The sequence below is a fragment of the Mastigoproctus giganteus genome, chromosome 8 (assembly GCF_048544385.1).
Source record: "Mastigoproctus giganteus isolate SK-2022 chromosome 8, ASM4854438v1, whole genome shotgun sequence".
Lineage (NCBI taxonomy): Eukaryota > Metazoa > Arthropoda > Arachnida > Uropygi > Thelyphonidae > Mastigoproctus > Mastigoproctus giganteus.
Window position 1 is genome coordinate 78,606,014 of NC_143582.1, and position 17,260 is coordinate 78,623,273.

The 17,260-nt window shown below is 37.1% G+C and overlaps 1 protein-coding gene across 2 annotated transcripts in view; it reads left to right on the plus strand.

Annotated features, from left to right (window-relative positions):
* Nucleotides 1-17,260, plus strand: part of LOC150081655 (rap guanine nucleotide exchange factor 2-like) — a 900,618-nt gene that overhangs the window by 810,868 nt on the left and 72,490 nt on the right. For both annotated transcript variants that reach the window (XM_090380578.1, XM_090380579.1), the window contains exons 23-24: nucleotides 4,936-5,044; nucleotides 12,206-12,322. In XM_090380578.1, coding sequence (XP_090236704.1) covers nucleotides 4,936-5,044; nucleotides 12,206-12,322 — 226 coding nt within the window. The remainder of the gene's footprint in view (nucleotides 1-4,935; nucleotides 5,045-12,205; nucleotides 12,323-17,260) is intronic.

Consider the following 17,260-nt stretch of genomic DNA (forward strand, 5'->3'; position numbering starts at 1 on the left):
ACAATCTCCAGATCCAAGGGGAGGGACCCCCACTAAGGCCTGAAGTGCGTGCTGATGGTGCAGCATGCTCTAGTGATGGTAAGTCGGATGATTCTCTGAATCGTTTCCAGTTTCCTCTTATTAACAATGGTGACTGCCTTAGCAAACCAGATGCTAGCAGCATATGATAGAGCCATTATGAAGATTGCTTTGTAGAAGAGGGAAAGGGTCCTCTTCCTCAGGACCCATTCCTTTCGTGTAACCCTAGCAATCATTGATGAGTAATTCTTTATTTTCTTTTGGAGATAGCAGAGGCGAGGAGTTGGTAGAGCAGGTGTTCAAACAATTTGCTTAGCACTGATAGTAGTGCTATTGGTCTGTAAGACTCCGGTAGGTCAGGTGGTTTTGTTGAATTCTTTAGGATCAACTTGATCTCCAGTCCAGAGGGAAGTAACCCACAGAGAGACAGTGGTATAAACAGTTTCAGTATGGTTTCCTGGATGATGTGTGCAATGAATTGGAAACTTCTTATGGCTAAAGCAGCAGTAATGGACTTCAGTGTGGTTACACCTTTAGAGCTGATAATCAGAGACATCACAAACTCTTAATAAAAAAAATAAAAAATAAAAATTTTTTTTTTTTTTTTTTTTTCACTAGACATGCCAACATTTTTCATCCTGATTTAGGTGATCTCTTAGTAGAAATCTCTCAACCAAAGCTTTCAGCTAGTAAAGTTTTCTACCTTTGGTGGACTTCCAATAAATGTTACTCCACATACCGCTTTGAACATCTCCAAGGGAGTAATAACAGAATGGACCCTGTTAATTGTCCCAAAAGAAGAAATTGTTCAGAAACTTCATGACTGCAAAAGTGATCTACACTAATTCACATTTTCTCTAAGAGAATCATAATCTGAAAAGATGGTAATCTGATGCTAATGTTATACTTATTTTCAGCTCCCCAAATTTACCAATCAGTCAAAGCCTTATGTAACACACACACACACACACACACACACACACACACACACACACACACACACACACACACACACACCCTTCAAGGCACATCGTTGTTATACAATACCTTCTATTGTATAACAACAAACTGATTAAGCAAATAACATGCCTGTCACAGTTCCAACCAGCAGTCTTCCAAAGACCATTTTCTCATAAAACGAAATAATGGAATACATCCTGCAGTGGAATTGTAGAGATTGTTGCAGTACCACCAGATCTAGCTGATCCAATTCACTACTATATCCCAGTAGGCATATATGCTTGCAAGAAACTTGTTTAAATCTGCAAGTCTCTCCTAAGGGCAAAAATTATACCATTGGTATATTTTAATAAAAAGCATAGTTTCAGTTGTGTATGGAAAAGAAGTGATTCTTGTCATCTTGTCCCACTCCATTGAAGTATGTATATCTTCGGACTTCTATAGAAGTATAGCAATAGACATTACACATGCTCCCTTGTGTATATCTATCCCCTGATGATTCATACTCTGTAAACTATCTAAATGCCTGATAGATTGACTACTCTTCTGCTTATTCAGGGCTTTCAATGTCATCACCCACTGTGGAATCTCCAGCCATGGTCAAGAGAGGGAAGTTAATAGAATCTCTGCTAAATGCATGTCACCTAACACTTAATTCTGAAGCACATATCTTTATTCACTCGCCTACAGGAACTATGACTACTATAGATCATTCTTTTTTTTTTTTTTTTTTCTCTTCTTCCATGTATTCTAACTTTAAGTGGCCAGTACCTGATGATCCACTTAACAGTGATCACAGAGCTTGAAATGTTTTTCAAACACCCCACAACCAATAATCTTATCAGTTAGGAAAGTGAAGATAGAATCTTGAATCAGTTTTTGCCTTGACCATTAAAGAGCACAGACAGAGCTCATATGAAGGAAAATTCAATTGCTTAATGGTATATAATTACAGGGCCCCAGCTCAGATGCTAAATTGGTAAGGGAAGCACTTATATAGAAAGTAGCCTGGCTAAATCATTCCCCAAGATTATCAGTCCTCATATGATAAAATGTAACTTTTTAACAAATTGAACAATGTGCTGCAAGTCATAAAACAAATTTTTCTATTCATCCATCCCTCCCATAGTGTTTTGAATTAGCAGAACACATAGAATGCCCAAATATAACATTCATTTGTGCTGCTGGAACAGATCAGATTTATTATATCATGATGAAACACTTAAATGAGAAATCATAGACTACATGTCAACATTCTGTACTTGGATCTTGTTTGAAAATACCTAATCCTCACTCTCCAAAGCCAGGGAAGGATCATTCACTTCTACATAATTGCAGTTCATTTCCAATCAGCATTTCTGATTGGAATTGAACAGCTGTTTAGGCAGAATCTTTAAAAAAAAAAAAAAAAAAAAAGTCCACAGGCAACTCAATTAGATGTGATGATTAAAGCAGAAGCAAAATATCCGCAGTGCTTTCATAAGGAGATACTATCTAGTCAGTTTTGATATTGATAATATTTTGTAATATTTGGTAATAATGTATTCTTCAAAACCTTCATTCTTTTGGCATGAGGGATAATTACGCCAGTTAATAGGAAATTTTCTTTACTATAGAACATAACAGGTGTGTTTTCAAAATACTTCATCTGAATTCTTTTTTTTCAAGAAGAGGGCATCTCCCAAGGGCCCATCAGAATTAATAAAATGAAATGAGCTAAATTAAATACAGGCAATATATATGTATGCTGAAGATCTTGTCATTTTTGATAGTGGCAGAAGCAGACAATGGATAATATTGAAAAACAACTCCAAATTTCATGGCTAAAATAGAAGTATGAGTTCTAAGGAATGGTTATCAGATAGCAGAACAAACCAATTTCCACTCTGTAAACAATTCAAACTACAAATGAAGCCAGAATTATACTTAAAAAACAGTCTAATCCCACTTACCAGAAACCTTTGCGTGTTGGGTTGATTCTCAATACTAAATTTAACTTTTCAGCACCTAAGATACTTGCTTGAAGATGCTAAATATTTATAAAAGCAGCTTTCATGTTCAAGGGTGCTGACAAAAGCTTTCTGTTACACAGCCTTAATTCAATCCCATTTTGACTGCAGATCTTAAATTTATAAATGTGCCTGGAAGATTCCTTACTACAACTTAATACTATTCAAGATAGTGCTGTCCATTTAGAACATCCATGTATCACAGCTTATATATTGAAGCAAAAGAAGCCTCACTTTGTCTCAGTAGGGGAACCCTACTGTACAATTATCAACAAATATTAGAAGCCTTCAGTTTCATTCCAATTAGTTGACCTATTTGAACTGAGATAGGCCAATTTTTATCACAGTAAACTGCCCTACAGGATTCAGACTAGATGAGCTTATGACGAGATGCATTTTTAATGTAGATATTCAGCATGACTTATAAGATGCTGCCATAGCAAACCCAGCTTTCCCCTCCCCTACTGAAAGCTGATTTAATTTTTAGCTTTATACATGGTGGCCACTGAAAGACTGAATGATATAAAACAAAAATAACTTTTACAAACATGTTTTTTAATTTTTTATTATTTTATTTGGAAATATAATTAATGGATTTTTTTTAGTATTATGTGTGAAAAACAACATCCCTCAAATGACCACCATTTTCCTGCTCACAAATACAGGCTCTTTCCACAGCATTTTCCATGACCGTACGCAAGGTTTCAGGTCGTAAACGTCGGGTTTTGGCTCGAATGTTCTCCTTCAGTTCTTGAATTGTTTGAGGTTTATTTATGTAAACCCATTCTTTCAAGTAGCCCCACAAAAAGAAGCCTGGAGCCGTCAAATCAGGTGAACGCGGAGGCCAAACAAATTCAGTATTTTTTTGAAATTATTCGTTCACCGAAAATTTCTCGCAGGAGGTCCACCGTCGCCCTGGCAGTGTGCACAGTAGCTCCATCCTGTTGGAACCATACCTCTTGATTATCTTCGACCGCTGGGCGTAAAAAAATTTCAAGCATTGTCCTATACAGGACCCCGTTGATTCTTTTTGGCTGACCTTCCTCATTTTCAAAGAAATAGGGGCCGATAACTCTTTCAGCCATAACACCGCACCAAACAGTGCATTTTTGGGGATGCAATTGATGCTGATGTAATTCCCTGGGATTCTCAATACCCCAAAATCTGCAGTTTTGTTTGTTGATGTACCCATTTAAATGAAAATGGGCCTCATCAATCATTATCAAGTTGTTCAAAAAGTTGTTATCTCTGGCTAGGTGTTGAAATCGAATGGCGTACTGCAGGCGCTGCTGAGTATCTTTGGGTAGTAAAGCTTGGACCATTTGGATCTTGTATGGAAACATTTTTAAATCCAGTTTCAGAATCTTCTGAAGCAATGTTCTGGCAATGCCTAGTTGAGCAGAGCGACGACGGGTAGAGGCAGATGGATCCTCAAGTTCACTCTGCCATACAGCTTCCACCGCTGCGTCAGTGCGCACAGTGTGCTTAGGACCTCTTCCCGGAAGATCGCCGACTGATCCAGTTCTTTCAAACCAGGCGATTAGATTCCGAATCATGTTATCGCTAGGAGATACTCTTACTTTAAAATTTTGCCGGTATTTTCTCTGAGTTTCAATAATTGATCTTTCACTGGAATAGAAAAACCCAATGAGTTTTACTCATTGCTGGACATACATAGCCATTTAAATCTCCAAGGGATCCTCTATGATCTGTATAAAAAGATTGAAAACGAACAAGTTATGACTTTTTCAAACCCTTCAGTCTTTCAGTGGCCACCCTGTATTAATTAAATATTAGTGCTACTTCAAAGTAGTTAAAAACTCAGTTATTAAAATTGTTAGCTGTTATTTCAGCAGTCAGATTTGTCAAGAGCATCATATTAGTCATACTTACTGTGAAATTCAATATAATAAAATATATTCATTAAAAAAATGCATTTTTTTCTTAGGCACAAATGGTGAGAAGAGTGAAAGCATACTTAACTAATCTTAAGGTACAAACAAATGAAGATCAGTTGCATGCCATGTCCAGTGAGTGTGAATCTCTGACACCTTATGGTAAGTATATTTATAATTTTATTTTGGAGTAAAATTGACTTAAATCTAATTGAAAAAATAATTTTTTCAAGGTTAGTTTTAGCGGTTATCTGCAGTCAAATCAGAAGGATTTTGGTAGTTTTCCATGATATTCTCTTAAAATGCTTACCACTTATCATTATGTTAGTTATACATTGCTTAAGAGGCATCACTGACAGCAGTATTTTTATTAAAATATTTGTTTTTCCTCTTCCATGAATGGAAGATTAGAAAATGCTCTGCACAGGCTGTGGTTAAATTAATCCTGATGCCGACCTTAGTACAATTTTTCACAAGGATTTTCTGTGTATTCTAAAATCCAAAAGAGGAAACTCTGCCTTGTGTACTGCATGGAGGCATGATTTTCAGTTTCAAGCCAAATGTGTTCAAGGAAATGCGTGCCAAATGTTTATTTGCATCTTTTTGTCATAGAACATAATCTTTCTCCAAGTTCAGCTGATCATGCAAGCACATTGTTCAGAAATATCTCTCAATAGTGAAATATGCTAAACCTAAAAAGTCAAGTGGTCCTGAGGAAATTCCAACAGAACTATTAAAGATAATAAAGGTGGAGGCATTGGTTGTCTCCTCAGAAAGGTTTATGACACTGGAGAAATTTCCAGAGAATGGTTGAGATCATTCTTCATACCTATACCAAAATGTGCAAATGCAAATAGTTGTTCTGAATTTAGAACAATTAGTTTGATGAGCCATTCATTAAAGATACTTCTAAGGATTATAAACAACCAATTTATAAAAGACATAAGGAAACGCTTAGTGATTCTCAGTTTGGCTTCCGAGAAGGACTGGGTATCGTTCGGACATCAAATAGAAAGATGTCGAGATGTGAACCAAGAGTTATTCATCTGCTTCTTGGATTATTAAAAAGCTTTTGATCAGATAAGACATGACAAACTGTTCCAAATCTTAGAGAAGATTGGAATTGATAACAGACATCAGAATAATGGTGAATTTGTATTGGAGACAATCAGCAAAGGTATGCAGAGAAGGAGAAGCATCGGAAGAGATAGAAATTAAAAGAAGAGTTCATCAAGGTTATATTCTATCACTTACATTGTCCAATTTGTATATTGAAGAAATTTTTAAAGAAGCTTTAGAGGGATGTACAGAAGGGATAAAGATTAATGGCAATACAATAAATATGATTAGATATGCAGATGATGATACTATATTGCTGGCCAGCTCTGAGAAGGATAAAGTTAATAGAATAAGTGAAAATTTTGGTCTGAAGTTAAACATCAAGAAAACAACTTATGGTGATCAGTAAGAAAGAAGTACAAACAAAAATTACAATCAATAATGAAGAAATTGAAAGGGTTAAAAGTTATCGCTATCTTGGATGTATGCTGAGTGAAGATTGGACCATTCTATTGAAGTACAGTCAAGAATTGAACAAGCACGTGCAGCCTTCCTGAAAATGAAGATCTTCTATGCCACAGTGATTTTACATTTCTTTTAAGAACAAGAATATTGGAATGTTTTGTCTTTTCTGTGCTCCTTTATGGAGCTGAGGCCTGGAGATGTCCGAACCACAAACAGGGCTTCCCTGGTACCCAGTCCTTGTCGGAAGCCAAACTGAGAATCATTAAGTGTTTCCTTACGTCTTTTATAACAGAGAAGACCCAGAATAAGTTAAATTTTGCTTTTGAGATGTGGTGTTACAGACAAATGCTAAGAGTGTCATGGATTGATAAGATAACAAATGATGATATCATAAGATGGATGAAGAAAAAGAGAAATAACCAACTCCATTAAGAAGAGGAAACTAAAATATTTAGGACATTTGATGAGGAATGGCAAATATAAGATGTTGCAATTGATAATCCAGGGCAAGATCAATAGAAAAAGAAGTTGAGGGAAAAGAATGAAATCTTGGTTAGCAAACTTCAGAGAGTGGTATGATCAGAGTAACGAGGGTTTATTTAATCCTTCTACCTCACGTTCGTCCATTGCAAAGATGACAGCCAACCTCTGCGAAGAGATGGCACACTGAAGCAGTGAAATAGGGGGAAAAAATGGTTCAGGAATAACAAAAACAACAGGCATTTTTAGAAAAATTTCACAGATAGAGAAAGAAGGGTTAGTGAAAGCTCTGAAAAATGGGTCATTTTCAATTGCTACAGATAGTAGTAATCAAAGTGATTTCAAGCTATATCCCATTGTGGTGACTTTTTATAATAATAATAAAAAAAAGTCAAATCAAAAGCAGCTTAATCTCAGTGGGAGCATTGGTAGATGACTCTGCAGGGTAATATTTGGTAGCATCTACTGAACAACCTGAAAGCATGTGGAATTTCTTCAGAAAATCTGTCTGGCACATTGTTTTGGGGCCCCAAGTGTCAAGCAAGTGACTATAGTGATTCCTAAGCGATTTTGAAAGCGATTTACTTCTGAAGTAAAGAAGTTAGCTCACTTGACAGAAAGGCAAGACACCTTTCTTTTTGTATATAGGAATAACTTAACGCACTAACAACTAATCTCTCTTTATCACTTGGTCACTGGTGGCACCGCTCCTGCCTCCATGTGGCGGGGCTGGAAGTCTGGGAGAAGAAATCCATTCTCCCAGGGCTAAAAGGAGCAATAATGGAAAGCACAAAACAGTCCAGCTGCGGATCTACTGATCCAGATCTAGATAGGCATGACCCAGATCATGACTTAAACCCATCCCATGCCAAGAGACAAAAAAAAAGAAGGGACAGATTATTCTGCTCCTCTCTTTTTAATATTGCATTCTTCCACAGACCAACCACTGAGTAAGTTATCTCCATTTTTGATTCAGAAATGTCTCGAAAATGTGGCTGGCCTCCAAAAATGGTTCGTCGGTTAAGATCTGGAGATTTATTAGTGGAGATGAATGAACATAAATATGCAGAGACTCCTGAAAATTTCTTCCTTTGGTGGAATTCCCACAAAGGTTACCCCACGTGTCACCTTGAACTCCTCTAAAGGGGTAATATCAGAATGGGATCTCCTAAATGTATCGGAAGATGAACTTGTCCATGAAATTAAACAACCAAAATGTAATCCATGCCAAAAGAATTTTGATCAAAAGAGATGGAGAGCTTGTCCCTACTCGGACAGTCATACTGACATTTAAAACCCCAATTCTCCCCACAACTATAAAGGCTGGATACCTCAGATGTCATGTTCGACCATACATTCCCAATCCGGTACGGTGCTTCAAGTGCCAAAAATTTGGTCATTCGCAAACTGTATGCAGAGGTGTAGTCACTTGTGCTGCTTGTGGTTCTAAAGAACACACACACACACACACACACACACACACACACACACACACACACACACACACACACACACACACACACACTGACTGTAACAAGGAAACTCAAAACTGTCCTAACTGTCATGGTAATCATTCTGCCTTCTCTAAGGACTGCGATCAATGGAAATGAGAGAAGAATATTCAGAAGTATAAAATAGAGCATAAGGTGTCATATCAAGAGGCAAAAAAAAAAAAAACACTTTACAATTCCTGTTAAATCATCTACGTACGAGTCAATTACTCAACGACTACGCTCAGTATGAACTCAAACTGACTGCTCAGTCCCTCCAAATATCTCTATATCTGGTTGGGCTAAATCAGTACTTTCTTCATCAAAGGAACACTCTCCCTCCAAATATATAACTCAAGAAGTAAATACACCAGTAACAGTACCTCCAGATAAGAACCCCAAACAGCAACAGAAAGAACAAAGCAAGAGCTCTGAAAGAATTGGTCAGATAAGATATCCCCTTAACAAACCCATGTTGTGTGTATCTGAAGTGTAACAGCAGTATTATCTAGATCAGTGGTCCCCAATCTTTTATCACTCAAGTCACACTTTAAGTTAAAAGGCAAATATTAATGGCACATTAATATTTGCCTTTTCATTAATGATTGTCTATGGCAATCACTATTAATGATTGCCATAAACTTAAATGTAATTTTTCCTAATCTCGTGGCACACTTGAAAAGGGTCACTGCACATCAATGTGCTAAGGCACACTGGTGGGAACCACTGGTCTAGATGATCCTGCATTACTTCTTTAACCAGCGATTCCAAAATTTTCCCTGGAACAGAAGTTGAACTAACAGGTCTGTAATGACTCATGTGCCCCATTGATCCTCTTTCTCAATTGGGGATGGTTTGAAGGTTGCTTCAGATAATGTGTCCACTAATGTACAAATTCCTTAGTTTTTCTACATGCTGTCATCTTTTATCTGTGTTTCCAACCAATTCTAGAACCTAGATTAAAATGGATGGCAGCATGAAAATATCTTTGAAAATAGTCGTCACCTTTATGAAAGCCCTCCCTTTATCCTTCATGGTAGTAAACTCCAAATTAATACAGTATGATCACTGCCACCTAATGGTTCTATTATCTGCAGATTCTTAGTGAGTGCATGAATAATAACTGCTGATAATCAGATCAAGAGTATTACTCCTTTTTGTTGCCTCTCTAACATGCTGCTGTAGAAAACAGTCATCCAAGCTGCATGAGGTCATTAGTAACTGCAGAAGCCTCATCTCAATCATCTGGATCTGTGTAACTAGAGAACTGAAGCCAGCTGTAGTTGTAAACATTAAAATCACCAAGGAAAATTACCTCACTGTTAAGAAGGTTAGACTGGAGAAAGTCAGGCTTCAAAGAAAGGAAGTCAACGTTCTAAGTGATTAGTTGAGATGGAAGAATGATAGAGGTAACAAATGAATTTGACAAAAATGGTAGAGAAATTTTAAGTCACAAGTGATCAGAAAGTGGAGATTCCAAATTAGGATGTGTGGGACTAGGAATATCAAGGCAGTCATATGCAGAAATGCTACCTATGAAACAAAAGTGATTTTGTGGAGTGAGTAATTAGGACAATACAGTGGTTGGGTTACTGATGGTTGAGATTCTACCAGAAAAAGTAAGTGGGAATTGTCATGTCAGTGGAAATGGACATCACTGAGGTTGGAACAGAAACCATGTGTATTTGTGAAATGGAGGAGGAAGTTTTTTTTTTTTTTTTTTTTTAGGTTTAAATCTTTTTGCATATATGTTTGTTCTATTATTTTGACTATTTCTGATGCATTCAGTAGATAATGTAAAAGTAGAGAGGGGAAATGTATGAATTTACAAAATTTTTGGATGTGGCATATGCATGGCAAGAATATACCCAATTCCTTGACATATCATGGTCTTGACAATGTCTCCCACATTCACACTCCCTCCAGTCACTATCTCACAGTGTAGAGGCAGTGAAATTATCCACTAGCTCATCTTAATGTTTTATCTCAGGGAAAGACAGTCCACCAGATCAGACTGAAAACCTCTGAGAGAAAGCTATTTTAGAACAGTATCCTCAGTGTAAGGAATATTGGATGTTACTATGACACCCATTATAAATTCATTAGATGTCAGTCATAGTGCATGATAGAAGAGGTGGGATTGCCAGATCTTTGCTCTAGATTCTAAACATGGGTTTTTCCACTTCAAGCCTCCAGTACCAAAGCATAGATGTCACCTGGCATTGCTAAATGACACAGAAGGGCAGCAATCTTTTGTGTGATGTGGAATAACAACACCTCAATCCATGTTGGTTCTCACTTGGATGGGCATCTCCATTATACTAGGTGGATTGTTTCTGGTTCAGTGTTTTTACCATCACAAAGGTGAAAGCTGAATTTGTTTGTTGCAGATGCTGGAACTGAAATTCAGGCTACTTGACAAATGAGAACTGAATATCGGTTTAATCATCAATTTAGACTTCCAAGTGACGAGCCCTAGCTATCATACCTGAATGCCCGTGAGAATCCTTAATCCTGTGGAATAATCCCTAAAGTGCTACAGTGGCCATGTTTTGTCAAAAAAAAAAAAAAAAACAACCACTCTCAGAGTGATGAAAATGGCAATTAGTATTTACTTTTGACTCTACATTTTTACATATACTGCTACAAGGAAATTGGACACAAGGAGGCAATTTGAATAACTCCATAGATGATGTAAATAGTGCCACCATTGTTTATTAATAATGTATAGTTTCATAAGGCAGACTGCTTTGAAGGAAATAAGGTTTGTTATTGTAAAAAAAATTATTTTATAGCTACAAACTTCATGCTATGAGAAATATATATTTTCCATAACCTGAAGTTAAGAATGAGGCAACTTTTACAGTATAAAATACTATATAATATCGGTGTAGATACACCATAGTTTACCCATAAATTTAAACTATGTATATAGTGTAAATGGCATCATTTTAATTGTATCTCATATTGTGGCTGCCTTCACAAGATACCAGGTACTGCACTACTTTGAATAAGTAACACTTCTCTAGAAGAGAAGATGACTGTTATTTATTCTCAATGGATACCACCACCACCCAGATGGCACCATTTAAAAGTTGGCCTGTCATTGGTGAGTGGTCAGGTACCCTGGTAATGCAACATGCCAATCACAGTTGCAAAGTGATTTCACAATATGAGATGCCAAATGGTGTACTCATAATGTATTTAAAGATGAAATGCACAAGGCATAATTATATATGGGTTTTAAGTAATTAACAATATAATATCGGTGTAGATACAACATAGTTTACCCATAAATTTAAACTACACATGTAGTGTAAAAGGCATTGTTTTAATTATATCTCATATTGTGGCTGCCTTCAAAACGAGATACCAGCCAGGTATTGCACTACTTTGAATAAGTAATGTTTTTCCAGAAGAGACTACTGTTACTTATAAACTATGGTGTATATACACTGATATTATATAGTTAATTACTTAAAACCCATATATAATTATGCCTTGTGCATTCATCTTTAAATACATAATGTTTTTATCTCGAATGTTTATTTACTGGTATAACTATGTATAGAATGACATATTTGGAATACATATACAAATCAAATGCAAATACAAATCAACAGAAATATTCGTTATTAAATGATTGTCATTGCTTTATGGTCATGCTTTGTGTTTCCTAATTTCTTGATAGAAGTGCAATTAAGCAAGTGGGATGAAAATATTTTACTTAATTAGTTTCATGTATTTAATTGTGTTTTGATGCCTGATGACTTTTTCTTTTTACACACTTCAACTTTGATGTATAATGGCTTTTTATTTTTATAACCAGCTGGTCTTGGCACTGTACAGACCAGAAGGCGTAATCCATCTCCTACTCTTTCTTCTGCCAGTAGTACAAGTAGTACATCAGATGGCAAGAAATCTGTTGGTACAGGGCCAAAATTTGGTAAGTTTATAATTATTTATTATTGCTTTAGTGCTTAAAGTAATATTATTTTATTAATGTTTCCATTAAAATAAAGTTTAAGAAATCCTTTTTGCATAGGTGGACTTGCTCCTAATTTTTGAGAACTTCTTTATGAAAATAGTGTTTTCGTAATACAGTGGCACAACTCTCATTTTGTATGGCTATCCCTTTGAGCTTCCTGAGTGTTGTATATCAAATTCTTGTCTGCCAGCTTTACTTGGTAGATTTCTGGAACTTGTGTATCATTTATGCTTTTATGAAAAGTTACTTTTCTGATACAGACACTGCTGAATTCAGTGTGAGCTTCAAAGCTACCAAAGATTGTTGTATTCACCTTTAGTGCAGAGTACTACTTATACTGTACATGTATTTTCTACGGTTTAAATTTTGTTTTAGAATTGGAGTAGCAAAATCTCCACATTTTTTGTGATTTAAACCCTCATATACAAGGATAAATTAGATTAATTCTGTAAAAAGAAAGATTTTATATTTATTAAAAGTGGGCATAGTCACCTTCAAAGTGCCTATTTTTTTAACTTTAAGCACAAGTTCAAACGTTTTTTCTGTTCTGCTTTGAAATAATGAAAATAGAAAGCTCTTTCAGTAGAGTAGTGTCACTATATTGCTCTGCCCAAATTTCAAAGGTGACCATCCTGCATATTCTAAGAAACGTGAAAAGTTAGTTATTTTGGTTTTTAGGAGCATTAACAACTAAGGCCATATTGCTCCGGGGATATGCGGTTGTCATTCCCTGACCTTTCCACATCCTCCGTATTTGGTGGTCACAGGCTTGAACCTGGGTCTAACAAGAAGCGTGTGCTACGCACTGCTACTCCTGCCCACCTGGCTACGGAGGTGCCATGTGAAAAGTGGAAAACTGAGGGGGAAAAAATAGTAAAATACAAGGTTGAGAACAAAGTCAGTTACCAAGAAGTGAGAAAAGTAGTTGCACCTATTATAACCAAAAATATGACCTATGGCAATGCTTTAAAAAAGTATCAAACAGTCTCCACTCAAACTGATATAGCAGTTCCCACTAACAAATCAATTTCTGATTGGGCTAGAAATGTTCTTTCTAAGCAGCAATCCAAGTTCTCTAACCAGACAAATAATACTCCTCTGACAATACCAGCGGCATATTCTACTCCAGTGATAGATACCATATCTCATAGTTCAAATGTAGTGAAAAATATACAGGACATAACCATGGACACAGATGGCACATCCACACAGGAAGATCCTCTTCTAGAAATCTATTCAGAAGAAGACATGGACACTAGTCGGCCAGTTTTCTCCAAAAAAGATAAATCTAATTCGGAAGTTATAAGCCAGTAACCTTCAAAAAGGAGTCAGATACAGCTCCATCAATTAAACACAAATAATGCCTTGTATATTACAATGTTGTTGTTGTTGTTATTTGGTTTTTAGGAGCATTAGCAGCTAAGGCCATATTGTTCCGGGGATATGCGGTGGTCATTCCCTGACCTTTCCGCATCCTCTGTATTTGGTAGTCACGGGCTCGAACCCCGGTCTAATCAAGAAGCATGTGCTACGCACTGCAGCTCCTGCCCACCTGGCTATGGAGGCGCCAACTCTCAATATTGCAATACCACTTGTCTCAATTTACCTACCACCAAACCATATTCACTCTTTAAGTATCTTGAAGACCTCTTCATACAGTTACCTCCACCTCTCTATATATTATGGGACTTTAATGGGTTCCACCCCTTATGGGGCACTACTAAATTAGATAGATGGGGTCAACTAATTGCAAGCTTTTTAGAGGCACTAAATCTCACCATACTCAATACTGGTGTATCCATGCATGTACAGCTCCCAACGGACACACCTCAGCAATAGATCTCTCAATTTGTTCTCCAGTACTGGTTCCAACCATAGAGTGGTACATAACAAATAATCCCATGGGCAGTGACCACTTCCCAATAGTATGCAACTTCTTGATAGCACAGATTCCTTGAACTCAGCCAAAGCAAATTGGACAAAATTTCAGTCATCAATTGCCCTTGATGAGGAAAATATCCGCCTCCAGCCTGATTATAACACATCGTAACTTCTAAATGTGGCTAAAGACACAATGCCACTATCATTCCCTAGGCCAAAAGCATCATAATTATTGGTGGAATGAGGATTGCACCAAAGCAAATAAAGCCTGGAATTTATTTCGGCAATGTCCGACTACAACCAGTCTCACTAATTATAAGAAATTAAAGGCAAAAGCACCTTTCATACAAAGGCAAGCCAAGAAAAAATCCTGAACCAGTTTTGTAACAAGCATTAACAAAAACTGACATCAAATCTCACCATACTATGGAATAATATGGAAAAAAATTAGACAGCTTTCTGGTAAGTTTTCTACCGTACCCTCTCCAATCCTCTCCTGCTATGGGTGAGATCTATCTAGTCCTTTAGATATTGCAAATGCTTTGGGCAACACATTTGCTGAAATCTTGGCAGCATCAGCTTATACTCCATCATTCCAAAGAATTAAAAATACTGCAGAACAGCACTATTACCTTTCAAACTGCCTTCCTTCTGCCATATAACAAACCTCTGCAATATTCTGATCTCTTGCATGCCATTGGAATAGCCCATAATGGTGCTGCCGGACCAGATGGGATCTATTATGTCATGATACAACATCTTGATGACAAAGCTTTGTGCCTCCTCCTGGTCTTTTACAACCGTATTTTTCTAGAAAATGTTTATCCAGCTTCTTGGCATTCCTAAAGCTTAGAAAAGATCCAACGAATCTCCATAGCTATAGACCAATATCCCTCTCAAGCTGTCTCAGCAAAATCCTTGAAAAAATGTTCACAGTAGACTCATCTGGATCCCCGAGTCAGAACAGTTAATGAGCCATAGTCAATATGGCTTTCATCAAAACAGGTCATACCTGGATCTTATGGTTAAGGCTGAATTTGCCATTCGTAATGTCTTTGTTAAACACGAACATCTAGTAGTGGTTTCAATAGATATAGAGAAGGCTTTTGACACCACCTGGCGGCACAGCATACTCAGAGATCTTTATTCTCTTGGCCTGTGAGGCAGCCTTCCTATATTTGTGAAGAATTTTCAACATAATAGATTGTTTCAAGTTCGATACTAGCATGCCCTTTCTGCAACATTCATTCAGGAAGGTGTTCCACAGGAATCAGTACTGAGTGTCACTCTTTTTGCTCTTAGAATAGATTATATCACTAAACTTCCAAATACAGTTGAGACCTTCCTCTATGCAGATGACCTTTCCATCTCCTATCATTCCCAAAACATGAGATATATTGAATGACAGCTTCAAATATCACTAAATAAAATACAGCAATGGGCCAGCATCAACGGCCATCAACTCTCGCAGCAGAAAACAGTTGCTGTCCATTTTTGCAGGTTTCACCCAGAACCTGAACTTCAAATCTCTAGTATCTCCATCCCAGTCACTAATAACATCAGATTTCTAGGATTAATCCTTGACAATAAGTTAAATTTCTTAGAGCACGTTAAAAAGGTACAAACTGCTTGTCTAAAAAAGATAAACATACTGAGAGCACCATCTGCCTTAACATGGGGTGCAGATCGTACATCCCTACTTCGATTATACAGGTCATTAATTCGATCCCGTCTTGATTATGGAGCTCCCATCTATAATTCTGCCAGAAAGAGTGCACGATGCTGGCTTAATCCAGTTCAACACAGTGCACTGAGCATTGCACTCGATGCACATTCAGAACATCGCCAGCACATAGCCTTTGCATCGATGCACACAAACCCCCACTATCTTTACGTAGGAAATCACTATTGCTGAAATATGCCGTTGAGATACAAAGTTGTGCCTCGCATCCCATTCAGTCATACCTTTTTAATCCATCATTAGAAAATCTGTACAGAAATAAACCTAGCATAGTAAAACCACCTGGTCTTTGCCTTCAGGTTTGGAATGTTACTAATTCAGGTTTGTTACTAATTCAGGTTTGGAATGTTACCATTGATTCTGTAGCAACTTGTATTCAACTACCATGGGTTCCACCTCCTATACCAATCTGTGACACTTACCTCTGTCAATGAGGAAAGAATATTTTGCAAGCGTCAAATATCAGACAACTTTGTGCAGTTCATATTCAAAGATATATTGATTTTTTCCCAATATACATAGATGGCTCTAAATCCAATTCAAATCTTGGAGCAGCTGCAGTGTTTTCTGAATACAATTCTATCGGCATCCCGTCCATCTGAATTCAGTATCTTTTTAGCTGAATTATTATTATTATTAGCATATAGTGCAAGGAAGCCTAAGGCTTATGCTGCAACAGCCAAAAAAAAAAAAAAAAATTCTGAATTACTCTGAGAGAGAGAGAGAGAGAGAGAGAGAGAGAGAGAGAGAGAGAGTCTGAAGTAGAAGGGAATCACCAAGAAAGAGAAGAATGATGATATCCAGATCAGGACCCTGGGTGTGCCAAGCCCATACTCACCAGATGCGAGTCCCTTGGGTAAATTGTTTGCAATTAAACTAGTTTACAAAATCTCTATTCTGACTGTTCCTTAAAGTCTGTAATTTACACTGATTCCCTCAGCTCAATCAAGGCTCTGTGTAATTCCTCAAGTAAAGTTCACCCTGTTATAAATGAAATTATAAGATTATCACTGCAGATTGAAAGAACACCACTAACTGGCGTTACTTTCTGTTGGATTCTAGTGCACTCTGGTATTTTAGGCAATAAACTGGCTGCCGACCGGGCTAGCCGGGTGGGTAAAGTGCCTGTCTGGCAACCCAAAGGTCGCAGGTTTGATTCCCGCCTCGGGCTTGGATCAATGTACTGCAAAAACCTTGGGAGGTGCATTATGGCCACAGAAGCCTATGTGCCAACAACTACCAAAAAAAAAAAAAAAAAAAAAAAAACTGGCCAA